Here is a 13,224-nt window from a genome sequence, read left to right on the forward strand (position 1 = left end):
ACAAGTTTTCGTGCAATTTATTTCATTATTTTTTGCATTATTTTTTATTAACCCCCCAAACTCCCCCCCCCCCCCTCCCCCTCCTCTCCAATTCCTAGTGACAAAAGAAGGATTTGAAATTTGTTCCGGCCTAGCTATTTAAACAACTCGACGAATCTAGGTTTTGTAACATTGTGAAATCGATGGGGGAATGGTTGAAAGATGAATTTCCAGACGTACTTGTTCCTTAAAACCTGATAGAACTGTTTGTACTTCGATTCCCTCGCCATGATGAAATTTCCGCTGAGAAACAAAAACAGTTCTAGAAGGTCCCCCCATCGATTCCACCATTTTACACATGCTAATTGTGTCGCTTTTTTGAGTTATTGATAAAATAAGATTTGTTATGTTCATTTTCACTTGAACTGTAAATCGGACTTTACTTGAAAATGAACACTTGAATTACGCTTGCCCCTCCTTCGTCGTCAACGCCACTGGCCATTTTGGAAACGTCAAAACGCCTTCATCGTCGTCGTCGTTGGGTTGCGTTTCACTTTGTCGTCGCCGTCGTCGTCGTTGCATATACTTTTTTATGGACCGCGAAAATTAGCGAAAAATTTAGTTTTATAAATCCCGAAAAACCGGGAAAACTTAGCGCGACGTTTTCGGAATCGTGTGCGTTGTTGGGGATAGTATTAGAAGTTGGGAAGCCTGTAAAATCCGAAGAGAATTGTTGGGCTTGTTCCTTCCTCTTGCGGAGTAAGTAAAAGTGCATCATCAGAAGGCAAAAAACACGGAAATTTTTGGATGACTGCATTCCGGAGCTCGCTTGTGCTGGAAGCGTCGCTAAGTTGTTTTTGCTTTTGCTTTTAGCAGCACCTACGAAAACCTTAGGAAAAAAACAAGGTTGCGGAGAGAGTGGACTGGAACCTGGCAGAGTGGTATTTGATTTGTGTGAAAGAAAGCTTGCGAAGAAAAATGAATGTTCGCTAGGTTCGCCTGCTTGCTGATGGCATCTCTATATCGGTACTAGCTAGCTAGGGAGAGGACGGCTTAGTTGTACAGTGAAGCTAAACAGGTGTGGAGTGAAGACAGCGCGGAACGGCTATAGGAGAGGGCAGCGAAATCTCGACGTCGCAGAGCTCCAGTTACTTATCCAATACTCCGCCAGTTGGAACACGTATTAGCGAAAAGAAGTGGAAACAACAAACGACTTAGCCAAAATCAAAACTTTACGCTCACACAAGCCGCCCCGTCCTACAGCAGCAGCAGGGGCATTCTCCTTTAGTCATCTTTCGGGGGGCTCGCGGAAATCGCAATAGGGCTGCTGTCGGATCAGACTTTTCTTCATTTTGAACATATTGTTCGGATTTTAATATTTTAAATTTAATCTCGATTTCAATCTGAATTTTTGAACAGCTATAAACTTGCTTTAATTGAAAATTTGACTAAAAAGCCAGCTGAAAAGTAAAACTTCTCAAATTTGGACTTAATCAAAATCGTCATTCGAATCCGGATATTGAGCGTTCAAATCCTTAATGTCTTTTTCAATAATTAAAAAAAACTTGGTAATTTACAACATGCATCTACAATTGTTATAAATAATTTTTCTATCTTAAAATTATAGTACATATTTTTTTTCTGTTTATTTTCGAGAGCTATTCAAATGATAAATTACAGAATCATAATTGCTCATCTAGATTAAATGATCTCATAAAATGTGTCCAGTAATTGTTGATAACCCTATTACTACTTTGTATGATGCTTTCCTATGGAAATCTAAATTGGTAAACCCTCTTGTTATCGTTGTCGCCTTTTATGGAGAGGTTTCAGAGCCGAATTATACTGTTCATGTGGATGTTAAATGGACGTGCACCTGAATCTGCGCAATTTTCTTAAACCTCAAATACCATATTAACACCCAACATCGTCCCGGAGCTACGGCGCTCCATTTGATTTAAATTCTCTAAACTTTGGTGTGATTTTTGATGAGGTGTTTCCATCGTGATCATTTCGAGCTGGGCGATCAGTGACGACTCTCGATGACGACAGCGTGCCGCTGCAGCCGCCTTTCTCTTTTTGTACCCTGCTGCTGGCACGCTTGCCGAATACCAGCGACTGTTGTGGACGCTTTAGAAAATGCGACATTCAACCAACAGTGGAACGAAACGCCTCGGTAGACAGATGCCGTCGTCGTGTTGTTCGTTTAGGTTTATTTTGTGCCTGTGATCTTTTAGTGTTAGTCCAACGTATTAGCGGAAAAGTTAATCAATCCCATTTTAACTCGACTAAGAGGCTTCAAGCTTAATAGAAGATCGAATGCCTATTCCAAGCTACTATTGTTTGCTGTTTACACATTTCGACTAACCCACATCCTAGATTGCTCATTCTGTAGTGCCTTTTTTTTATTGTTTCAATTATTTTCGTCTACGGAAGTCGCCTAAAGCTCCTTCAACTGCAGTCTTTTTGTGATTTTTCGCGATTGTTAAAGACTAATGTGATTTTTGCGATGTAGTTGATGTTCAACTACTGATCAACCAAACTCCCTCAATCCAGATGTAACTGAAAACCACCCGTATATTAATGACGTAACGCCATCAATAACAATAATTGCCAATCATGAATCATCTTACGAGGGAATCTATTTTGAAGTGTGTATATGAACCTGCCTCAAGTGCCGGACAGTGAGGCAAAAAAAAAACAAAAGATACTCCCGAGTGAAGCAAGCTGTGATTTGCTGCCCCGTATCAAATGTTTCTTCCTGGAGGCGCTGTTCCCGTGAGCTTGAACCACCAATTGATCGTCAGCCTCATAAAACATGGTGCTTTTCCAACGACAGAAGCACCAACTGGTTGTGAACATTTCGAACTGGATGGAAAGTGAATCAAACGTCGTTGGCTTTGCGTGCAGTCGTAACACATCCCAAACCGTCCATAGCTGTCAAGTAAGAGAATAAGCTAAAAGCATTCAGAATGTACCAGCTAGCCGATCTCACCGGAGATGGTTTCTGGTTTTACGGGACGCTGTTGTCGATCGGGATCCTGGTGACCTTGGTAACGACCCTGGCATCATGTTTGTGCTGCCGAAAGCAGGAGATCAAGTAAGTTTGAACAAAACGTTTACAGTACAAAAAATGCGCAGATGAGGACATGTGTTTTCCCTGAAAGTGGTACCGATCGATGATCTAATTCTCGAAGCTCGCCGGCTTTTCTCGGCAATTCGGTACCATACAGGTAAACGCTTCTCAAGCTGCGTTATCCATAGTAGTTGTTGTTCGTTTGAGTGTTGTGCAATCATCTTTTTTTACACACCCAATTGTTGTTATAGATGCATGACTTTACAAATTGTATTTACCTAGGCTATTAGTAGTTTCGACGGATGATTCACTAGTTATTCTACAATAGCAATAATGCATGCTAATGGCAATCGTTCCATCGACAATTTCCACTATCAGTAAGGCTGATGTCATGCTGAAGCAACTAGCAACGCGACCTACAACGCAACGTTCACACGACTAACCAGCTCTCATTTGATCTCCATGGAAATCGCGCAGACCTGTCATACTGGTCGCTTTGTGTAGCGCGACCAATCTGATGCCAATGTGTTTAGTAGCGCGACTAGTAGGAAATCCAATAGGAACATTGTTTTTTCTCGATTTGAAGCAGTGATTCCGGGTTTTAAGCACAATAGTACGAAGATCTGTCCGAACTTGTGATAATAAACTAAAAACTTTCTTAATCGGCGAGAAAATTTTCATGAATTCTTAGTTCCGGCAAAAAAACAAGGAATTTTGTCGGTTCAAATTTCGGCATTCTTGCAATCCGGGTCGTGATTTGATGAGTTTTTGATGGCTCCGGAAAGAAAGGAGACGATTCAAAGCATTATCAGATGTAGAGAAGTGATGATTTGTAGGGAATTTCAAAGTGACAGGTCGCGCCAGCATGACATACCAATGCAATGCAACGCAATCTTATTGGAACGTTGCGTTGCGTTGCGTTGCTAGTTGTTTCAGCATGACATCAGCCTAAGAGTTATTTGAACTTTAAATTAGCATATTCTCTCAATACACGAAACTGCTCTAAATGTATCTGTAAATTTCTACTGCAGCATGTATCGCTATACCACTTGTGAGACTTCGTGATATTCGCGATTAAAGACAGTCAAATAAAATTTTCTCCGCAACTATTACTATCTTTCAAGTCTTATAACTTTATAGATCACAGAAACGTCGATTTGTAAAGACATGCTATGAATTTCATGATTGATTCACAGTCATTTTGTACATTTCACCCACTAATTCATTTTATCACGTAATAACGTCTCTTCACATGTTTGTTATTGTTTGGCGTGTCAACGATCTACTACTAAAACTATTTGTGTGTACCTGTTACCTGTGTATAAATTGCGTGTAAAAATACATCTACCACAAACCACAAACACAAAATCTGCATGGGCCTCCCGTTGTTGTTTGATAAACCTGTATCACGCACGGACCACCAGAAATGACCTGCTCGGGCTAGAGGGCATGGTCAAACTGACCAATCCGGAGGACACCCTCACTAGCCAGGGAACAACGCCAGGGGCAGGCGGAACGAGCTCCGCTTTGGGCACTGGCACCGGTCCCGCTGCAGATCACACTGACTACAGTGAGCCGGAGAGCATCAGCAAAAGGTTGTTGTTTGTCCTTGTTTTGAGTAGAAACTAGTCGTTTGTAAGCCCTATGCTAAAAAGATCCATCCTAAACACATATTATCTTCCTACACAGGGCTTCCAATGCTCCGCATCGAAGTTTGCCGGACATTCCTACCGTTGAAACCGTTGGCGATAATAATTCAGAACTATATGCCACGGTTGGCGATAAGGTGCATGAACTCCCTCAGGGAAGAAGTCGTGAGTTATTACCTTGTTGTAAAAAACTACGTTTTGAAACTTACCCACTTTACTTTTCTTCAGCTACATCCAGTCTCAAAAAACAAGCGAGTGTATCCCAGCACAGTTCCATCAGTCAGGCGGATGATATCAGTTCGCCGTATGCGCGAGTTCGATCGCCACCGCATGCGTACGACAAACTGCGCCGAACCGAGCATCCGTATGCGCAGGTTGTTCAACCGGGCAGTAGCAGCGGTTCGGCGCTGGTCGCCACTATTGCCGATGACGATGACGAGCTGCTGAGTCCCATTTCCAGACGCGGAGGACCAACTGCGGCTGGGACATCCGGAACTGGAGGTGATTCCAGCCAAAGTTTGCTGGATGATCGGGAAGCTTCTTCTGTCGTAAGGATCATTGAGCCTGGATGTCAAAGCATTATTAACTAAGCAGATTATTGTTGGTTTTTTTAGGATATTCCCGCAGCCTCGGCGATAGCAGGCCGTGTTTCGGCTAGCCAGGACCTCCCCTACATGACTCCTCCGATTGTGCAGCCACCACAGCAGCACTTCAGCGGAGACTCGCAGGACTCCTCAAGTAAGTGTCTCGTATTTAATAAAAACATACAGGTTTGCAGTTTTGCGCTTTCTAATAACATTTCAAGCTATCGATTTAATAACCAAGTTGGAGTTATCCGCCCCAAATGGTTAAAGCACATCTCGAATTAGATCTATAATGAATGAGTACAACATGTTCAAGCCCTCGCTAGTAGTAAATTTGTATATTCCACTCATTACCGAGTGTAGTCAGTGTCAATCTATCTGGAATAATAAAATGGCTACCTTACTAACTTTACTCAATCGCACCACTTGCGAAATTTTACGTTTTACCACCAGCTGTTTTCAATGCGACATCAGGTCGAACCCAAGTGACTAAAAAAAAGTTTTGACAGAACTCAGGTTGCCACTGGTGGACACTATATTGGCACTGAGAATAAACAAATTCATTATAAAACATGAAGTAGATAACGTAACTAATATAATATGGAATAGACAAAATTCTATGCAATCAAGGATGTACCGCGTACTTGACGGTGTAAAGTGCGTCATTCGGTCAACGGTTCTAAATTGAAAACATGCTCAAAATGCAGGTGCAAACTATACACCGTCAAATACTGTAACAAGCACAGAAAACCAATTGGTAATTCTGTTTTCAATAACTAGGTACACTATGGTATTTACGCAAAAATTTTCTCTTCCTCAAACAGAAGGTTACACCAGTATCAGCGTTCGCGAACCGCTAGCCAATCTGTTACCACAATCGTCGCAAAACCAGTCGACTGCACAAAGACGTCAAATGTTGGGCGATTCTCACTATGCTACTGTTTCGGATGATTCTGGTAAGAATTTGTTTACAACGCTAGCTTACAACGAATGATCCATATGTGTTTTCATGTTATTGCAGACGAAATGTACGCTGCTATCGATGATCCCAACAATCAAGGCGATTTGTACACAAGCGGCTCGGAAACGTACGCGCAAATTCAACCACCTAACATGGTAACGGTTTCGGTCGAGATCAATACCGGGGCCTCGAGTCGGCCTGCGATGAGTCATCAGGAAGATTCGATGGATGCCCTACAACCGCTTCCAGCCAATATTTCCGCCATTTCCAGCTCATCTACAACGACTCACAACAGGTTGAGCACCATCAGTGGCACCAGTGGGGTATTGGCCGAGGAAACGACCTCCAATCATCCGCCTCCTCCATCGATCGACAGTCTAAGAGCGCATCAGACGCACACTTCCTATGCGCATTCACGCCAAGCATCTAATTCAAGCTGTACCAGTTCAGTAGGCAACCTAGGCTCTCCAAAGCCTGAAAAACGCCAGGCTAATTCGCCACTTCCGCCAACGCCAAAGAACCTCAAACATCAGACGAGTAACAACTTTTTCAGTAATTCGAATCTAACGTCAATCAGCTCCAATACATCAGTTCAAACGATTCAATCGGGTCGAAACTCGGCAGCATCGGTGATCGAATACAAAACCTCGCGCGAGAATATCTCCAAAACAGACGAACAACAACAGCTGGCCAACGGGTCTGCTGGAAAGCCTAAAAAGAGCCCTTCCAAAGATTTGGAAGGCATGTATGCCAAGGTTATGAAAAAGAGTAAGCTGTCCAAAGCGCCATCACAAAATTCGAGCCCTGTTCCATTACGCAAAGAAGGAGTCCATCCCTCGGAAGGTGAACAGTTTGTATCAGAAACGGAAGTGTCGCAACTAAACGGCAGCGGTTCAGTACATGGATCACCAAGTAAAAAACCGCTACCAGTAATAAGTTCTGGAAACGATTACGAAACATTAGATAAAAAACAAATCAGAAAGCAGAACGATCCAGGATACGAAACAATTCCCGGAGATGGCAGTGTTAAGGCTTCTCAAGAAATGCGCAGATCTGCCGATTACGCCCAGATACAAAAAAGAAGCACCGGTTTAGCTGTGGCGCAGGGAATTCAGAGTGTGTCCAGGAATTCGCTTGAAATTTTTCAAGGTTTGGAAAAATCGGCCGATAGTGAACCTGGTTATGAAAGTTTACCAGGCAGCAACGATCCCGGTTACGAAACTTTGAATAGAGGTCGTGCTGAATCCGATTCCGATCCGAACTATGAAATTCTTCGACCAGCGAGGGATAATGACGGATACAGTAGCATAAGAGATAAAAGAACGGTAAAAAATCGACTAGATTTTGGGAAGGATTCGGACACTGACAGCACTCCTGGATATAGCAGTATCAAAGAACGAGTGGATTTTGATCCAGGTTACAGTGTGATAAGTGAAAAAAAGAAACCATCAGTTATGCATGATTATGCGAGCATTACGGAAGAAACTAAACGAAAAAAACAAAACCTAAACAACAATAACGTAGACCCGGGTGAGGAATCGGACATCTACTCGAGCATAACGAACGCCCCAATGGTGGGGAACGCAACGACTCCCAATTATTCCACCATTCCTGAACCAACAAACGTCACCTCGTCACCCGGCTATTCGAGCATTTCGGAAACGCGAACGACGCCTTCCACCGAGAGTACGAGCTCACCAGACAACCTTATCGGGTACGCTAAACACAACAATACCGCAACGAACAACAGTAATAGTCGGCTGTCTTCCAACTATGAATCTCTGACAGGCAGCGAGTCGGATCCTAACTATGAATCCGTTAAATATCTCAATGTGAAAGAGAATCCTTACGAACGACTGCACAACGAATCTGGTCAGACACCGTCCACAGCCGGTGCCTCTTCCAACGATTCCCTGTCTAAATCATCGGAATCGGCCACACCCGGTGCAACGACGGCTGCCGATGGGTTCACTTCTGATCGGGCAACGCCCATTGATCGTCCTCCCAGCAGCAAAACTCCTTCCTCGACGTGTGAACTGGAAACCAGTGGCGTTAGTGATTACTTCCAAGTCTGATCGAACCTGTAGGCAGCTCAGCACACTCTAAGAAAAAAAAAACACACACAAAAGGAAAACTCCCACCGGATCAAACCTTCTTCTTTCCGTGCCGTCGTCTTCGTCGTGTGCAATGTGAATAGTTTTACCAGTATTTCCACCCGCTATAAGTGGAATGTATTTGTTTTTCAACCGCGTACCCAGTCACGCCCCGCAAAAATCATCGACTACATCAAAGTATATTTATATTACTGTACTAAAAATACGTTATTTAAGGTAAGGCTTCAGATGGTTTAATATATTTCGAGTGCAGCTTAAGGCGTACACATAAGGTTAGTATTACTTAAGAATTGCAATGCGATTCGGATGTTTCCCATTTTTGGGTCCCACAATCCAAATCGATTTTTTTTTTCTTTCTTCTGGTACAAGTCAGAAGCGACAAGAGCAAGTAATGATATTTGTTTATCAATCGTGTTTATTAACGATTTAATATTTCAAGAAGTCACAAAAGAGAAAACGGTAAACGCGCACCATTAGATATTTTTGTTTTAAACTCTCCACTATAATGAGAAAGTGAGAATCTTTGATAAAATCTAGAGAAAACAAATCTCGCGGTGGTTTCGTTTTCAGAAAACGAGCGCTCGGATTAACACGCGTAATATTGAAAAGATTTGATCGATGCAAAAGTTTTAGGATAGCTCACTTATTTATTGTTATTGACCTTCGACGACTGCGCATTTTACTCGAATGGTTTTCTTAACCATCGAAAATTCACGTTTTGGCTTCTTTTTGATTTCTCCCTTTGGATTCCATTTGAAACGTTTTAAGAACCCGTAAAAGTTACATTCCAGCGAAATTGTTTCGGTATTGATATTACGTGTAAAAGAAATTCGCTTATACCAGCCTATCTAGAACTATTATCATTTAATTATTCTTCATGTGAATTAGTAGTACTCATCACGCAAGTAGAGCAGAACAATGGTTGTCATTTGTTAGCTGGACAATTAATTTTGGAATAATAATAATCCAAGAACGATAGTTTAGAAAAAAGCTGACGTGAAAAATAGGAAATCATTTGTTGTTAACCAAATTTTGTTGTAAATTTTTATTGTTAAAAACAAGTAAGTTCCATTTTTTAGGAGGTACAACTATTGCCCCTGCCCCTGCCTCTTACTATCGTGTGAGTAGTCCTAATTCATAAAAATAAAATACCTAAATATTCCATCGGAGAATCAATTGAAGGCAAAAACCAAATTAGCAAAATAACACCAATTGAAAGTATTATACAGATACTTTCTTTCGTAAACGATCCAGTATAAGAAACTTGATGAATAAACTCATAATTGAACAATGCTTTTCGCCGGTCCATTGAAACATCTTGTGATAATATCATATCCATCAAGTACGTATTTAGAAACAAAATAAAACTATTCTTGATCAAGAAGGGTTGTGATAGCTGAATTGAAATGCATTCGTTTTTTTTTCAATTTTCGTTTTTTATTCTTTTCCCACTTTGGGCGATTTGTGGTGCTTTTTTCCAATCCTAAATTAAATCGGAATGTTGTCTTGTTCTGAACGATCTTTAACAAATTTGTTTACTTTTTCACTATAGAAAATCTGGCGCAAGGTTATTAAATTCAATCACTTTATGATTTTTGGTTGACCAAACTTGAAATCCCACCCGATCAAACCTAACATCAGGCAGTAGGTACAGAAACAAAAAAAAATCAAATTCCTCCAATGAAGTGTCTATTTTAAATTGGCATAAAAAGATTAAGAGTTTTCTTTAACCTTTGTTCTCCAAACTTTTGTGTTATTGCGCCGACTAAGAATTTTTCTTGTTTTTATACAATATTGAAAAAAAAGTGAGTCGCTTAGAACTGATTATCAATTTTCTCGTACGTGAAACATCGAACACACTGATTTTTATCCCCTGGATGTGGTGCAGCCGCGTGCTATCTACTCTATGAGATGAATTTTGGGAACTTTAGTTGGCAAATTATTTACAGCTCGTCGTGCTGTTGATCTCTGTCGGCATCATCCCGGATTGCACAAGCGGCCGGTGTTTGGACGCGGTACTCGTACTCGCACCGGTTCGGTTCGGATACCGCAGTAATCCTGGTGTCCAAACCACATTCTAGATGCACGATAGCCGAACGGGCCGGCCCATTCCAACAGGTGGCCCCGTTGGAGTATAGCATGGCAGTGTAGTCATCGTTGAGCCATTTTTCCCAAGACCCTAATCTGCAAACGAAGGAATAATTAAACATAGACGTTTTGTCGACTTATCCGACGTAAATTACCTCGTTTCTGAACCACCATGCTTCGGCTGTTGTATGGCTTTATCGAATGGGCACAATTTGTAGACATATTCTCGATCTTCGAAGTTTATGCACTCTCCATTTAACGGGGCAAACTCCTCTTCACGTCCATAATCTTTGTTCAGCGAATCTTCAATTTTTCGAATTTCTGAATCAATTTCACGAACCTTTCGATCGGCTTCGCTGTGCTGATTCCTAGCTTCATTTGCTTTTTGAATTAATTGTTGTGTTTCCGGGTCATATTCTTGTTTCGGTTCCTGTGCCGTGGCCTCGACTTGTCCTTCGCCGGTTTCTGAATCATCCAAACCCTCATCATCCTCTTCCTCTTCGTGATCGGCTGCCTCTTCATCATCGTGATAGGGACGATCTGGTTCGCTTCCTTCCAGGTCATACCCGTCACTATCTCGTTCGTTTTGTAGTTCAGCTTCTTCAGTCTCATAGCCCCCACGATCTTGGAGGTTATCACCTTCAAGCTCTTCGATATCGCTCGGAGGCTTAAACAGGCCGGAGTCAAGCATCAAAAATGGCTTAATTTTGGGCCAGCACAGTGTCACGAATGTTTCGAAATCAACCTGCTCACGCTCGTCCAGGAAGAATCGAGCTTCGTCCACATCGACAGCGCCGTCACGATTCCGATCCAAAGCGATGCGCGTTTGAAGCTCCACAATATCCAGCAGCCCGTTCTGATTGGAATCGTACTTGCGGAATGTTTCCTCGGCTTCTTCTCGATTCGAAAGAGCCTCGGCTTCCTGTTTAGATTTGCGGGCTTCCTCTTCACGATCACGATAAACCTATTGGAAAAAATAGTTGTATAAATAACCGAAAAATCGATCACATTCACATCCCCAACAATTAAATTCAGTTTTTTTTCTTTTATTCATAGATTACCTTCAATGCGGCTGCCTCCAGTGTCTCGGCTTCATTCTTAAAGGTGGCCTTTTCTTGACGAAGAGCTTCAGCTTCTACCTTGGTTTTCTCCAAATCGCTCAACCGAATCCTTTGTTCATCCTGAAAACAAGAGCAAACGATATTCAGCAAAAAGTCCTAAAACATATCTTTCGCTCTACCTTCAGAGACTTTCCACGCTGGCTCATCTCAGCCCGCAGCTGATTTCCCATCTTGGCCATCTCGGCCCGTTGCTTTTCCCGCATGCGGTCCTCCTTGCCTAACTCGATGCAAGAGTTGGCACAGCTAGCGCTCGACGCGTACTCATCGGATGCATCGCAACAGTCGCAGATGCCATCGTTGACTCTGCTGCTGGGCAGATTCATCGGTTTGTGGCCCGCATTGGTGCAGTGGAATACACCGTTCGGACAAGCCGAAGTACCGGGCTCATCACTGCCATCAGCACAATCACAATAATCGTCGTTAACCTGCTCCCATCGGATTGTTTTCTTGCCGTCCAAACAGACAAACTTGCCACTGCTAGCGCCGCTTTGATACAAACTGGATCGCGATATCGAAACTCCCCGGGGCCGAGGTATCTCGGTTAGTACCACGATACCCAGGCTGCAGACCGATAACACCGCCAGCAGCCAGCCGCTTTCTCTGAACCGATGAGACCACATCGTCTGACTGGGCGAGCTTCTTTTTCTTCTATCACGGCACGGTGGGGGAAGGGCGACCCGAGAAACAGAAAAACTTACCAGAAACTCGATGAACCAGTCGATCAGCAACCTTGTCGGAACGGAAACTATACTACGAAATCCGGTGGAATATAGTGAATGAATGAATTATGCTGGCCAAAAGAGATTTTGAAGCTCCGTCCCAACAACCGAAGGAGAATGGTGTTGTGAAGGTGCGATGATGGCGAATGAAAGGCGAATGGCCGGTCCGGTACAAAATTTTTCTGGTAGGACGAGTCAATACGTGAGCAATTTGTTTTTTTTTTTACTTTAAAATATGTATATCGATTTTTTTTTATAACGGATTAGTAATTTTTCATGTTAATAACATTTTTCATACTCTTAATGCTTGACACGAATGCCATAATGCTGGTAAAGTGTCAAAAATAAAACCTTAAAGAAATACTCTTGATAAATGCTGACACTAACGGCGTGTTGGTAAATTGATTTTTTCTCTCGAAGAGATTTTTTTTTATCGATGCTGGCGCTCGTAATAAAAAACGTATGCAAAAGCATTGGAAGGCATTTTGACATCTAGGTACTGAAAAGTCGATCGAATGATGCATCACCCAAAAAAATCAATTTATGAACCCGCCGTAAAAAATCCTTTTGACTTGGGTCAACCATCAACAAATGATCGTAAAAAAAATGTCTTGAGTCTTTGCAAATGAAATCAAGAATATGATTCATCGATAACATAGGGCAACATTTTAATGCCTATGTTTTAAATGTTATTTGAAAGAATTTGAAGTCCTGAATAAAAATTCTCGGCCAGATATTGTCTGTCACCTCTAGTTTTTATGTTATGGCATTTAGAAATTCCAAAGTTAAGAAGTTTGAGTGAAATCAACCATTGAAAAATGCTGACTTTCAAAACACATTTTTTTAGATTCGATTTATTAACTTATATAAGGCCCTTGAAGCCAAACGCGTATAAGCGCATAAATCCTTATTTAGAAAACAAGCTTTTAAGTT

General features: G+C 42.0%; 2 protein-coding genes across 8 annotated transcripts; one reads left to right on the top strand and one right to left on the bottom strand.

The window, feature by feature from the left end:
- Window positions 1-514: 514 nt before the first annotated feature.
- Window positions 515-9,656, top strand: LOC129740302 (uncharacterized). Of its 7 annotated transcripts, none has more exons than XM_055731943.1 (8): window positions 515-738; window positions 2,416-3,079; window positions 4,480-4,650; window positions 4,745-4,869; window positions 4,933-5,252; window positions 5,319-5,442; window positions 6,113-6,244; window positions 6,310-9,656. In XM_055731943.1, exons 2-8 carry the CDS (start codon window positions 2,952-2,954, stop codon window positions 8,322-8,324), a joined length of 3,015 nt encoding a protein of 1,004 aa, XP_055587918.1. In that variant the 5' UTR covers window positions 515-738; window positions 2,416-2,951; the 3' UTR covers window positions 8,325-9,656. The 7 variants fall into 7 exon arrangements, with proteins under 7 accessions (XP_055587918.1, XP_055587930.1, XP_055587923.1 ...); XM_055731955.1 differs by having other exon boundaries at window positions 2,495-3,079; XM_055731948.1 differs by having other exon boundaries at window positions 2,536-3,079.
- A 131-nt stretch (window positions 9,657-9,787) lies between these two features.
- On the bottom strand, window positions 9,788-12,468 carry LOC129740343 (glucosidase 2 subunit beta). The gene is made up of 4 exons (XM_055732000.1): window positions 11,692-12,468; window positions 11,513-11,632; window positions 10,607-11,415; window positions 9,788-10,547 (listed from the first exon to the last, which is right to left on the bottom strand). The coding sequence occupies exons 1-4, from the start codon at window positions 12,190-12,192 to the stop codon at window positions 10,307-10,309; spliced, it is 1,671 nt and encodes a 556-aa protein (XP_055587975.1). The 5' UTR covers window positions 12,193-12,468; the 3' UTR covers window positions 9,788-10,306.
- Window positions 12,469-13,224: the final 756 nt, after the last annotated feature.

Source organism: Uranotaenia lowii, chromosome 1 (genome assembly GCF_029784155.1).
Source record: "Uranotaenia lowii strain MFRU-FL chromosome 1, ASM2978415v1, whole genome shotgun sequence".
NCBI lineage: Eukaryota > Metazoa > Arthropoda > Insecta > Diptera > Culicidae > Uranotaenia > Uranotaenia lowii.

Coding starts and splice junctions, on each gene's coding strand:
- LOC129740302 (XM_055731943.1), top strand. CDS start 2,952: ATGTACCAGCTAGCCGATCTCACCGGAGATGGTTTCTGGTTTTACGGG. Junction 5,443..6,112: donor AGACTCGCAGGACTCCTCAA/GTAAGTGTCTCG, acceptor TTCCTCAAACAG/AAGGTTACACCAGTATCAGC. Junction 6,245..6,309: donor TACTGTTTCGGATGATTCTG/GTAAGAATTTGT, acceptor ATGTTATTGCAG/ACGAAATGTACGCTGCTATC.
- LOC129740343 (XM_055732000.1), bottom strand. CDS start 12,192: ATGTGGTCTCATCGGTTCAGAGAAAGCGGCTGGCTGCTGGCGGTGTTA. Junction 11,633..11,691: donor AGCGTGGAAAGTCTCTGAAG/GTAGAGCGAAAG, acceptor TCTTGTTTTCAG/GATGAACAAAGGATTCGGTT. Junction 11,416..11,512: donor TGGAGGCAGCCGCATTGAAG/GTAATCTATGAA, acceptor TTTTTCCAATAG/GTTTATCGTGATCGTGAAGA.